This window comes from Salminus brasiliensis, chromosome 16 (assembly GCF_030463535.1).
Source record: "Salminus brasiliensis chromosome 16, fSalBra1.hap2, whole genome shotgun sequence".
NCBI lineage: Eukaryota > Metazoa > Chordata > Actinopteri > Characiformes > Bryconidae > Salminus > Salminus brasiliensis.
This window is the reverse complement of record NC_132893.1, coordinates 30073637-30086114: the sequence shown is the minus strand read 5'-3', so window position 1 is coordinate 30086114 and position 12478 is coordinate 30073637. Positions and strand designations below refer to the sequence as shown.

The 12478-nt window shown below is 46.1% G+C and overlaps 1 protein-coding gene across 4 annotated transcripts in view; it reads left to right on the top strand.

Annotated features, from left to right (window-relative positions):
- The window catches only part of erbin (erbb2 interacting protein), a 111350-nt gene that overhangs the window by 85874 nt on the left and 12998 nt on the right, over window positions 1-12478 (top strand). For all 4 annotated transcript variants that reach the window (XM_072658854.1, XM_072658857.1, XM_072658853.1 and 1 more), the window contains 7 exons: window positions 1673-1772; window positions 3666-3787; window positions 7303-7461; window positions 8220-8405; window positions 8723-8840; window positions 9289-9472; window positions 10136-11594. In XM_072658854.1, coding sequence (XP_072514955.1) covers window positions 1673-1772; window positions 3666-3787; window positions 7303-7461; window positions 8220-8405; window positions 8723-8840; window positions 9289-9472; window positions 10136-11594 — 2328 coding nt within the window. The remainder of the gene's footprint in view (window positions 1-1672; window positions 1773-3665; window positions 3788-7302; window positions 7462-8219; window positions 8406-8722; window positions 8841-9288; window positions 9473-10135; window positions 11595-12478) is intronic.

Genomic DNA, 12478 nt, shown 5'->3' with positions numbered 1-12478 from the left:
CACATACATACACACACTCCCACACTCCACATACTCATCTTCTCTTAGTCTCTCTCTCTCTCCCCCTCTCTCTCTCCCTCACACACACTCTTCTGTGCTCTCTCTCCCTCACACACACTCCCACACAGTCTCACACACAGGGGAGCACTGATTTAGGCTGAAAGAGCTGCCATATGTTGTTGCTTCTGCCGTAGCTGTACTCTCTGCTGTTGTCGGTGGTGTTGTGGTCAGAACTCACACTTGTACAACAGCTAAACTGACCCCTCTGAGATCAGAGCGGACGCTGTGCTCTAAAGCAGTACAAACACGCTTCCTGTCTGTCTGTCATGTGGCTGAGCAACAAACCGACCTGGGGGACTCTTCAGACAGGTTTTAAAATGTGGCTGGTTGGTTTTCTCTGGGGGGGAAAAAAAAAACTTCACACTTCTCTGGAAGTGTGCTTCGGTTTATAGAGTGTGGTTTCCTATGGAAACTAAGGATGGGCATTCTGACTAATTTTGATATTGAAGTACCTGGGGAAGTGGTGTCACCAGGATGCACTGTGGGAAAGGAGACAAGCCGGTGGAGCGAGTGTGATGCTCTCTGCTGGAAAACTCTAGGTCCAGGGGTTCTTGTGGTGCTCAGTTTGACACCACCTATCTAAACACAATTGCAGCAGTGGCCTCTTTCAGCAGGATTATGTACTCTGTAAAAGTGCCAGTTTGGGGTTTGAGGGACATGACGAAGAGCTCAAGGTGTTGCCCTGGCCTACAAATTCCTCAGATCACAGTGGGGTGAACTGGAACAAAATGTTTGATCCATGGCAGCTCCACTTCGCAATTTCCAGGATGTAGAGTATCTGCTGCTAACCCCTTTGTTCCAGATCCTTCGGGACACCTTTAGAGGTCTTTCAGAGTACATGCCTCGGTGGGTTGGAGCTTTGTTGGTGCTGTGCAGTGGACCAACATTATGGAAATGATGTTCTGTGATGGCAGTGGCCTCTTTCAGTAGAATGAATGGTTTGAGAAACATCTTCAAGAGCTCAAGGTGTTGCCCTGGCCTCTAAATCCTCTAGATCTAGAAGTTTAATCCATCGTAGCTTTCAGTTTTCACTGCTAACACCTTGTTTCCAGAGACTTCACAGAACCTTTAGAGGTCGTGTAAAGTCCATGCCTCGGTGGGTTGGAGCCGTTATTGTGCCAAGTGGTGGACCAACAGCGTTATGGCAGGGCCTTGATGTTTTGGCTCGATTCTCCAGAGCAGCATCATCAACTTCCTATAAAGTCAGGGCATTTCTGGCCTGAAAATGGACTTTAACAAGTACACACTCACACAGGCACACTGGGGCACATGAGTCATTCAGATGATGGTAACCTCAGTGACCTAACTGTGATTAGCTGTTTATTAGTGCTGGTGGGTGTTAATGTTTAACTGAGCCATTAAAGGAATCATTACTGCATAATCTTCCACTGTAATGAAGAAATGTGTTCAGGGAGAGTTTTGGAAGAGCTTTCCTGTATGCGCCATCTTCCGGGTTGTCTCAGAACATGACCTCACTCTCAAATTATAATACACCAGTCCTTAAAGCCTCTCCATCATTATTTAGATCATATGTACCACTGCCTTTTCAAATGTGATCCATCAGTGTAATGACTTTGTAAGATAATGACTCCAATGCTGTGTTTCCCTGCAGTCCAAGCCTCTCATCCCCCTGCAGAAGGAGGAGGATCCAGAGACACGTAAAACGGTTCTCACCAACTACATGTTCCCACAGCAGAGCCGAGCTGAAGAATGTAAGTACTCCATCTAGAGCTGGCCATCATTCAGATGTTTTCAGTTCTGATGCCTTGACATTGAGACAGATTCCTAAACGTAATCTAAAAAATAAAAGCAAAGACATTTTAGACCCTTTTGTACACTTCTAGAGGCTGAGAATCAGGTCTTTTTGTCCATTTTACCTTTTGAACTGGTTTATTATTCTGTTTTTAATCATAATGCAGAAACGTCTAGGATTTATTTGCTAAGTTTAGAATTTTGTGGAGTCCCACAGGGTTCAGTGTTAGGGTCTATGAAACTGCTGTTAATTGTAAGTGCGCAGAACTGAGGGGTAGGCCTGTGTACAGGGTTTAAGGAGCTAAAAATCTTCAGCCTCAGGTCCTCTGGCATCATTTCCACTCTCCGCTCTCTGTCCTGGAGTGCTTCTTCACTTCAATTGTTGCCATGCAACTATGAACTCGTGCAATTACGGCAAATCAGATTTTTAAACATCAGAAGCGTGATGCTAACCGCTCTGGCTTTGTTCGTTTCAGGGAGTCTTTTGAACAGGGCTGCACTTTAAATGTGACTATGTGAGCCTCATGAAGTGCACCCATGCCAGATTAAAGCCCCGTGGGTTTGAGATCATAGCAGAATACCCTTAATGGAAAGTTGTGAAGAAAGTAGGTGAGGCTGTCTGTAATGGTGATGCACAATGTTAGCTGGATCTTTTTATATATTTATATGAATTCAAACAAAAGCTGAAAGCATCAATCATACAATATAGTCCACAGCTGTGGTAACATACAGGTACTGGACATCCATAAACGACCACATCATAATTATCTGAAAACTATTATAAATAATCAGGTGGATGTTTGGAATCGTGTGTCAGTGGTTTAATGCCACTATGGCCCGCGGGTCATCGCTCATCAGTTTCACCACAATTCTGACGAAAATTTACCTGTAGACTGGAATTTTTGCCACTGCTGGTAGACCTGCATGACCGTCTGCTTTTTTGCACCTGCAGATTCAGCTACTTCCTTCACACAATAACACTATGGCCTAAATGCAATCAGAAAAACACACACTGCACTGTACCACCTTTTCTCAATCTATAAATCTTGTCCCGTTGATCTTTATTGTGCAGGGCTATCAGCAGGAGCCTGAAGCTACTGCCCCGTTAATCACGCAAGGTGGCTAATTTTTTGTCCAGGGAGGTGTGTGTGTGGGGGGGTGGGTGTGGGTGTGTGTGTATCAGACTATAGCAGAAAGCAATTAAGCAGTGCTAAAGGTGCTCCCTGCACTTACTCAGGTGTTTAAGTATTACTGCAATAATCACAGGGAAGGGTCGGCTAGCGTGAGGACAATACCCCTGTCTGCAGCTGCAGATCGCTCCTGTGCAGGTTACCTGCTGCTCATTCGCTGCCCAGCCTCAGAAGCCGCCTCTTCTGTTTTCCTCAGTGAAGACACAAACCCTTCATTGTTGCTGGAAGCGTCGCTGAGCGGCAAATCACAAAAGAGAGCCGTGCTGAATTCCACAGGGAGGGGAGATTATAAAAGTCTTAACCCGTCGCCTAGCAACTTGATCTAAAACTCTTCAGAAAAGCAAACGTCATTGACATTGAAAGTGGCCGGACCAGGGGAGCCGAGCCATTTCTGAGGCCGGGGCGTTTAGTCCTTATGCCCCGCCTGAGACTGAAGACAGAGTGCAGAAGACAGAAGTGCTGTGTCGTAGTTCTGCTGAGGCCAAGCCTGTGATCATTTAGTCAGAACAGGAATGAATCACTCTGAGCGTGCTGAAGATTTCCACGTGGCCTGATGATGGTTCTTATATTTACACCAATAATTAATGAAATAATTAAGGAACATTTAAATGTAATTGAGCTAGCCTAGTGCTTTGATACACTCTCTATTTCTCCCTCTCTCAGATGTTCCTAATTCAGACAGTGAGAGCTTTAACCCGACTCTGTGGGAGGAGCAAAGGAAGCAGAGGGCGCAGGTGGCGTTCGAGTGTGACGAGGACAAGGATGAGAGAGAGACTCCACCACGGGTCAGTCCTCCCGCTCCACTGGCCTTTACCTCACGACCTTTTTGTCTTCTTCATCCCTCTAGTCTGTTTAAACCCAGAACACACTGACCCAACCGACACCAACGCAGCCGGGTGTTTGGCTAGCGTATAATTGAACCTCAATCCCCCCCCCCCCCATACTCCTTGTTCTAGACTGTTCTCCATTCACTTCTGTTCATACTGTTCTTTTACATTCTCCCCATTCATGGTCTCTCTTTCACACTGTTTTCATAATGTTTATCACCTTCAGAGTGTTCTAGAATGCTCTCCCCTATTCAGTGTTCTAGAATGCTTCTCTCCACTTACACTGTTCTAGAATGCTCCTCGCAATTCACACTGTTCTAGAATGCTCCTCGCAATTCACACTGTTCTAGAATGCTCCTCGCAATTCACACTGTTCTAGAATGCTTCTTTCCACTTACACTGTTCTAGAATGCTCTCCCCTATTCCCAGTGTTCTAGAATGCTTCTCTCCACTTACACTGTTCTAGAATGCTCCTCGCAATTCACACTGTTCTAGAATGCTTCTCTCCACTTACACTGTTCTAGAATGCTCTCCCCCATTCCCACTGTTCTAGAATGCTCCTCGCCATTTACACTGTTCTAGAATGCTTCCCGCCATTTACACTGTTCTAGAATGCTTCCCGCCATTTACACTGTTCTAGAATGCTTCCCACCATTTACACTGTTCTAGAATGCTCCTCGCCATTTACACTGTTCTAGAATGCTTCCCGCCGTTTACACTGTTCTAGAATGCTTCCCGCCGTTTACACTGTTCTAGAATGCTCCTCGCCATTTACACTGTTCTAGAATGCTCCCCCCATTCACAGTGTTCTAGAATGCTCCTGAATGAAGTCCTATATATAGAATGTAGTTCTATAACATTCTGTCCCATTCACGTTGTTCTAGACACATTATCTTCTTATTCATACTTTCAGAATGTTCTACTCCTGTTCACACTGTTCTAGTATGTTCTAGAATGGTTCTGTCAGTATTCTGATGTTGGGGAGGCAGTGCTGATTGCTCAGTTTCCTCTGAATGCGTAGTTCCGAACGTCTTCCTGAACTGTTCCTCTATTGCTTCTGTCCTCCTCCTTCATATCCCCCCACGCTCCCGGAGTCTGAACTTTTCCCTTCGTGCACATGTTGAAACACATGCACTAAAGCACACAGTCACCCTCCTCCTATCCCGAGGGCAAACGTCTCGGAAGTGCTGAGCTAGCCACCAGGGTCTAATGAAGACGCTGCTTGAGGAACAGCATGCTCAGGTTTAATGTGAAATTAGTGTGAAGCGCAGTGTTTGCGGAGGACACTCTGTGTGCACAAGTTCCTACAGGTAACCCCGTGGTTCGGCAGTGGCTGCAGGTGTGTTTCGGATGAATTCCGAGCATCGTGCTCGGCGTGGTTCCAGTGTGTATTGTTTCAGAGAGAAAGCTTCACCCGATTTGCCCCTGAATGTTCCAGGGAAGCGTGCCAGCATGTGTTCTGGTGAAGCTCTTAAAGTAGGTCAGATGGCTTCTGTCTGAAGTGCAAACAGTGTTTGTGTATGATCCAGCTTCCTCCCCGGCGTGTATCTGGCCACATTCACTCAGACTTGCTGCATAATTTGTTAGACCCCAAATTTAAAGGTGATTGGATGATTGATCCCAGATCACTGACCCCTGCTGCAGTCGTTCTGCCAAGACATGTTTGATATCTGACGTGTGCCTCTTGGAATGGGAGGTGCTAGGCTAATGATGCTAACAGACTTTAGACTTGGACGGTCATCAATCTCATTTTGGTAAATACAGGCGCATTAATTAATTATTAATGAAATCAATTCATGAATAAAATAATTAATTTAAAAAGCTACATAAACAAATAAAGATTACATAAAACTGCATGGACTGATATTAGTTCAAAAGTTTACGCTAATTAATTTTCCTTTGTGAAAAATCTGGATTGAGAGACATTTTTGGCCATATATTTAGAGAGTAGATTGGTGACAGTCTAATCCTAGTTTTTGTTAGCAACATTACCTTAGCATCTCCCATTCTAAACTAAAGAAGCACATGTATGTCAGGTACCACATGCCTTGGCTGATCTGGGGTCAGTGATTAATCATGTTCATTAGATTTTTTCACTGAACTTTAACTTTAAATAGCCTAATCACGACGACAAAGCTAAATGAGTGTTTCTGCGAACAGTTCATACTGGATCTATTGGAGCAGATGTGGGAAAACCAATGGGAAAATCCCAGTATGTGTGAATGTTGTGAAACCGATCCATCATTCTTTAACCTTCTGAAGGTTCCAGTTTAACTGGAGGTTGATTTGGAGGACTTCACTGCTCTTTTATAGCGGTATTGCCACCAGAGCCAGATGTCTCTCCTTCTCACCCCCTCTCTTCTCCATCTGTCTACCTTTCCTTTTCTTTTTTTCCCTCCATTTTTGCTTCTATAATATGCACACACACACACACACACACTCACACTGCCTGAGTGTTCCACCCTGCCTGAAACAACCTCTCCTGGTGATTCAGTCTGGCTGTCTTCCCTGATACTAGTAACACATGCAGTCCTTTAAGTTGTCCCTGTCTGATGGAGCATCGCTGTCACCCTATCTGAGTGTCCATGTCATCAGTCTGGCCTGTGTAGAGTGCCATTAGCCTCCTGGGACTGATTTAAAATGCCCTGAAATGGTCTTTCCTAAAGGGAACGGCTTCATAGTTCGCCTATGATGCATTAACTTACGCAGAGTGGGCAGTTTATCAGTTGCACCTACAACATTGGAGCACTGTTTAGGTGCAGAATTGCTGAGCGGCCCGTTTTGTTACTGGTAGACGTGTGAAGATATTCAGTAATAAGATGTACAGGGACACACTGGTTATTGTGGTCACTGTTTCAGTTTCACCAGATACATACTCACATTAAGATATACATTAGATATACATATATTGTGGTTGGTGTAGTGCAACAGATAACACCACAAGCTGCTAGTGAGCTACCACACCATGTGGGAGCCCGGGGTTCGATTCCTGGTCTGGGTGCCTGTGCTGCGCTACACCAATAGGGCCAGGGGTTCTTGGGCCAGACTCCTAACACTACATTGTCCCTCCTCTGTAATACGAGTAAACCTTGAGATAAGAGGATAAGAGCGTCAGCTAAATGCCATAAATGTAAATGTACGTTATAGGCGTTTCTTAATATTTTCACATGTTGTGTGAATCTGGCAGTTGTTCTTTACATTGTGTCAAAATGTTATGACGAATGGACCAATAGAAATGCTCCAAAATGACTTGGAATGAAAATCCAAGTGCATGTAAAAATGAATGTAGTTAGGTACGTTGGATTGCAGAGAGCGTGAAATCCGCCTATTCTAGCGTTCTATATTAGCGCACCGGATTGTAGCTCTGTGTGACATTTTGCCCTAAAATGGCAACATAAACAAAACGGATGTAAATAGAGAGCAGTTCTCATGGTGCATGGAGATTGACTGTCCTCTTATCTAAAAATGTCCAGGAAGGGAATCTGAAGCGCTACCCCACACCGTACCCTGACGAGCTGAAGAACATGGTGAAGACGGCGCAGTCAGTGGCCCACCGGCTCAAGGAGGATGAGTCAGGAGACGAGTCGGCCAGCGAGAGGAACCACATCGGAGTGCAGAGCGTAGGAGTCAAGGTGAGCTCTACAGGACCATGAATCATGTGCTCTAATGCAAAGCACAGTTGCCTCATTGATTGTACTGCAGTGGTTTTGGGGGTTGCCGTGTTGCATCTGGGGGCCAGCATGCTGCTGCCTCACTGCCTCACTCTCTTAGCATTAGTTCACAAGTCTTCATGATCAGCTAGACACTATATGGCCAAATGTTTGTGGACTTTCCTTGTAATGAATGCATTCTGCTATCTTAAGTTGCACCCATTGCTGTGCTTACACAGATATGGAAATGCACGCGCACACACAGGTTGTGTAATCCCTGTAGAGAAGTATTGCCAGTAGAATAGGACTCTCTAATGCTACTTGAGTCACTCGCTCGAGTTTAGCAGGCTGGAAATCCCCCACAAGCGGGTGATTTTGGTGCTTTGCATCAATGCCACGGTCATTGTTTACTGTGCATGTTACAGTTTTACACTGACGGCTTCAGTAAACAAAGCTTCTAACAGTCAGGGGGAGTCCAGGAACTAGGCTGGGAACCATTGACATAGTTCAGTCCATTACTGCTGTGTATATAAAAGCACTGTTTATATAGCATACTGATATTAATTGCTAATGTCCTGCATGCTGTTTTGGGGAAAGTGGAAAAATGCTACCACAAGTAAGCAGAAATGCGTTTGAAATGAGGTCAGATTCCCTGGGTGGTGTTTAGATCTGTCATCAGAGTGTTATTTGTGCATTTCTTGGATGAATCACACTGTTGGCTCTTGCATTGGCTTCACCAGGTGATCGAAACTCCTTGTGCCAATGGCAAAGCGCTCGAGCTGGAGTCCAAAGCCACAGCGAACAGCATCCAGAACTCCACTCCACCTGAGCCAAGAGACGTTCCAGATTACCATGATGCTGAGAGAGTCCCTCTGAAGAGCTCAGATGGCACACGAGCCACCGTCAACCATGAGGATACACTTGAGGTGACCTGCCCACTTTTGCCCACGTCAGACGTTCAGTGATGAATTTATTCAGATTAATACGCGTCATGTGTCGCGACACAGCAACAAAAATGGGGTCAGTGAGTGACATTTTTAAATGAAGACTGCTCAACTGCAAGAGGAAGATGGGTGTTCTGGGGTTAATTTCTGGACAGCACAGTGCAAAATAAGGTTGGGAGGTCCAGCAGTGAATGATTCTTCCAGACACGCTGTCTCTATGAGTCTGTCTGTGTTTGGGTGTAAATGTGAAATGTGTGTGTATGTGCTGTATCTGATGTTAAATTGCCTTGCTGCCCCAGGACTCAGAAGAGCTGTCGTCTGAGGAAGAGGAGATGAAGATTGCGGAAATGAGACCTCCTCTTATTGAGATCTCCATAAACCAGCCCAAAGTGGTGGCCCTCAGCAAGGACAAAAAAGGTACCGTCATTCTGACAAATTGCAATACACAACAGAAAATGTAGGGGGCGACATGGCTACTGTTTGATAAATAATTTCTTACTTAAGCATTTTTTATTTTATTTTTTATTTTTTTTAAAAACATATGTACTCAAATGTCCGGCAAATGTTTTTCATACATGAGGCAGATTTCACGTTCTCACTGCAGGAAGTATTCCGAATGATATAGACAAGGGTGGCACTTGTGTAGCGTGTGTCGGAGGCACAGCAGGAAAATTGCTGTGTTTTGTTCACAGCACATCGAAGATGGCAACAGGGCTACCAACTCATCCGTAATGATGTCATCAACACGCCCACTGTGAATGAATGAATGAATGAATGTTGATGGTTAAATCAGTTGCTAAATGCCAGACACAGACAGAATAATCATGTAATTGTGGGATTTCTTGTTTTATCTTTCTTCGTCCAGATGACAATAAAGATGCTGATTCTCTGCTGGATGAGACGGTGGCCAACAGTAACCAAAACAACAGTAACTGCTCTTCTCCATCTCGCATGTCTGACTCCGTGTCCTTGACTACAGACAGCAGCCAGGACAACTCCTTGTGCACTCCAGAGAGAGAGGCTAAGATGCCGCTTGTTCCCAAGAACAGGTGCCTGCCTTGATTTCTTGTTTTCTTTATTAGGAGGCATGTGCCTCACAAAATATAGGCTTGGTGGATTTTCAGCACTATAGTTATATATTATATATAGAGCATTAGAGTAGACTTACTTTATAGAACAAGGACTGATGAGATATATGAGATACATAATTTAGCATAAAGTAGGCATGTGTTGCATTAAGGAGCTTACCCTAGGATTATGTAGTGATATTACTGCCTGAATGGGATACTGAATTGTAAATCGAATATCCACTGCCACTGCATCATGCCTAATGCCAGGAGTGGGCTAGAGGGGTAAAAAGCTCCCAGCATGGAACTGTGGAGCAGTGGAACTGTGTTCTCTGGAATGATGGATGGTGGTCTATCTAATACCTTTGGGATAAGTTGGGAATGTTGGAGTAGTGATTATCCAACATCCTGACCTTATGAATTCTTATATCGCTGAATACAATCAAATCCTCACAGCAATGCTCCTCCAAAATCTAATAGAAAGCTTTTTTTCCCTGGACAGTAGAGACAGTCACTCCAACAAAAGCAGGAGAAACTCTATTTTAATACCCTTGATGTGTGTGTGTGTGTGTACTGGCCACTCAGATATTGTCTTATACCGTGATAATTTATCAGTATACTAAGACTGTTTCTTATATTTTCTAGACAAGAGGATGAGAACCTGAACCAGCTAAAGGAGACCGTGCCACTGCTGCAAAACTGCAATGGCTCCGAGACGTCCCTGCAGACCGCCCTGAAGGCCCAGCGCAGCTATGAGAGCAAAGCTGGCAGGATGGCTGACTATGACCTGTCTATGGAGGAGCGCCTGGCGTTCATCGAGAAGGGAATTAACAACGGTATGACCGACCAGTACAGCAAGTGGGATCAGATCAACATGAATGTGTCCAAACTTCCGCCGGACAACATGGTGGTTTATGATGACCTGGAGAAGACCAAGGGTAGCCTGGGAGAGCCTGGCTTCAGCAGCAACAACAATACCACTGCTCCATCTTTGGAGAACCTGGAGAATGGGAACCAGAACGGGAAAGCGCAGCCTGGGGAGCATTTTAACGGCCGGATTGAGGAAGCTCCAGTCAGACATGAAGTTGTCAGGACGGCCTCAGCTGGAGTCACAGCATCCAGCGATATGTCGCTATCGCGCAGCACGGAAGAAATTTCACCGGAGAAAAGGAGGCTTCCTGTCATGAAGTCTCAAAGCATCAGCAACATGGAGGCCGGCGGAATGAAGCTGTACTCTATAGAGGGGGAGAGCCCTCCCTATGAGGCGGTAGCAGCAGCAGCAGCCAGGGCCTCTGGCGCCCAGGGTCAGAGCATTGTCCGGTCCAAGTCAGCCTCTCTGCTGAATGACCAGCAACTGCAGGTTTATCCTGGTTCCTCAGCCTCATCTTCTGACCTCCTGTCCAGCTCTAAACCTCCAACCAGCATGGCTCGCTATCCCGCCGGTCCTCCCCCCCAGTATAACGTCCAGTACACCAGCAGCACTGTGCCTAAGGACAACCTTTGGGGCCAGCGCACCCCCGTCCCACCAGACCAGGCCTACCTCCCTCCACAGCATTCACTCGCCAACACCAACTATTCAAATCGCAACAATGCCCCACCCTACCCCCACCAGCCCCAGACTCGCGGCCCACCAAAGGCCCCTGACATGTGGGCCAAAGAGCGCACTTTGCCCCCTGGAAGCCAGCGAGGCACCCTGCAGCGGCAGAGCAGCACCTCTTCCAACGCTTCCATGGTAATGCCAGACCCTCGGCGCATGCCGGGGCCTGAGGGTGACTACCTAACGTACAGGGACATCCACACTATGGGCCGCGGGCCACCGCACATGAGCCTCCAGAGGCCCCTGTCGGCTCGCACGTACAGCATGGATGAACCTGGAGCACCCCGGCCGCAGAGTGCACGCCCCCCAGCCCACGAGTTGCCCGAAAGGACCATGTCAGTGAGTGACTTCAACTACCAGCATGGCAGCCCCACCAAGAGGCCCAACATGAGAGTGAAGTCAGAGCATTCTCTCCTGGACGGACCGCCTGGAGGAGGTGGCAGGGTGCCGGCCGACTGGAGAGACCAGGTGATGAGGCACATCGAAGCCAAGAAGATGGAGAAGATGGTGAGTGATTTACAACTCTACTTGCTGGTTCTTACCGTTATGTCCCAGAAAATCACACGCAGAAAACAGGATCAGAAAAAGAGAACTGAGCTCTTTCTGTAGTCTAACACCATGTATACAACAGAACAGTAGATATTCAGTGGTTTTCAATTCTTCCAATGAATGTTTTAAAATTCATTCTTGAGAAAAGTCCAAACCAAAAGATCAAGTTCATGTTTTATAACCGCAGAATTGTTTGCAGCTCTTCTCTCATAATTACAAATCCATTGTCGTTGTAAATTGAACGAACCTAAAATAAGAAAACAGTGGCGAAAGTCAAAAGCTCCCACCATTGGTTTAATGTGCTACCACTATGGCCCGGGGCTCACGAGGTCAAATCCCGAGCCATGGCACTTTGCCATCAGCAGCCGGAGTCAGCACACAATTGTCTATGCTTTCTCCGGGTGGGTAGATGACACTTTCTCCCCTTATCACTCTTAAAACGATGTTGGCTGGTGCAGTGAAGCTGGGGACCCCATCGCTTTGCTCAGAGTGTGCCGGCTGCCCTGTGATGGTGTATCTGCAGCAGGTCAAAAAGAGGTGGTGGACCAAGTGTCCCCCAGCCTTTACCATCAGTTACAGCCGTTGGTCCGGGGGCTAAACTCCCTTAATTGAAGTGTAGATGTAGCCAAACGTTACCAAAAATACATCGTCCTAAACATTACCGTGTGTAGGTTAAAATGGCCCACACCGATGTTCCATCCTCCGTCAGGACCTTCAACTGTTACTATTCATTAAAGCTGTCACCATGGCAACTTTTTCATTTTCTTAATTACATCAGTTCTGCTATGAGGCATGGAATGACATTTTTTTTCGACACCAAATAAACGTAGAAATGGAGCATA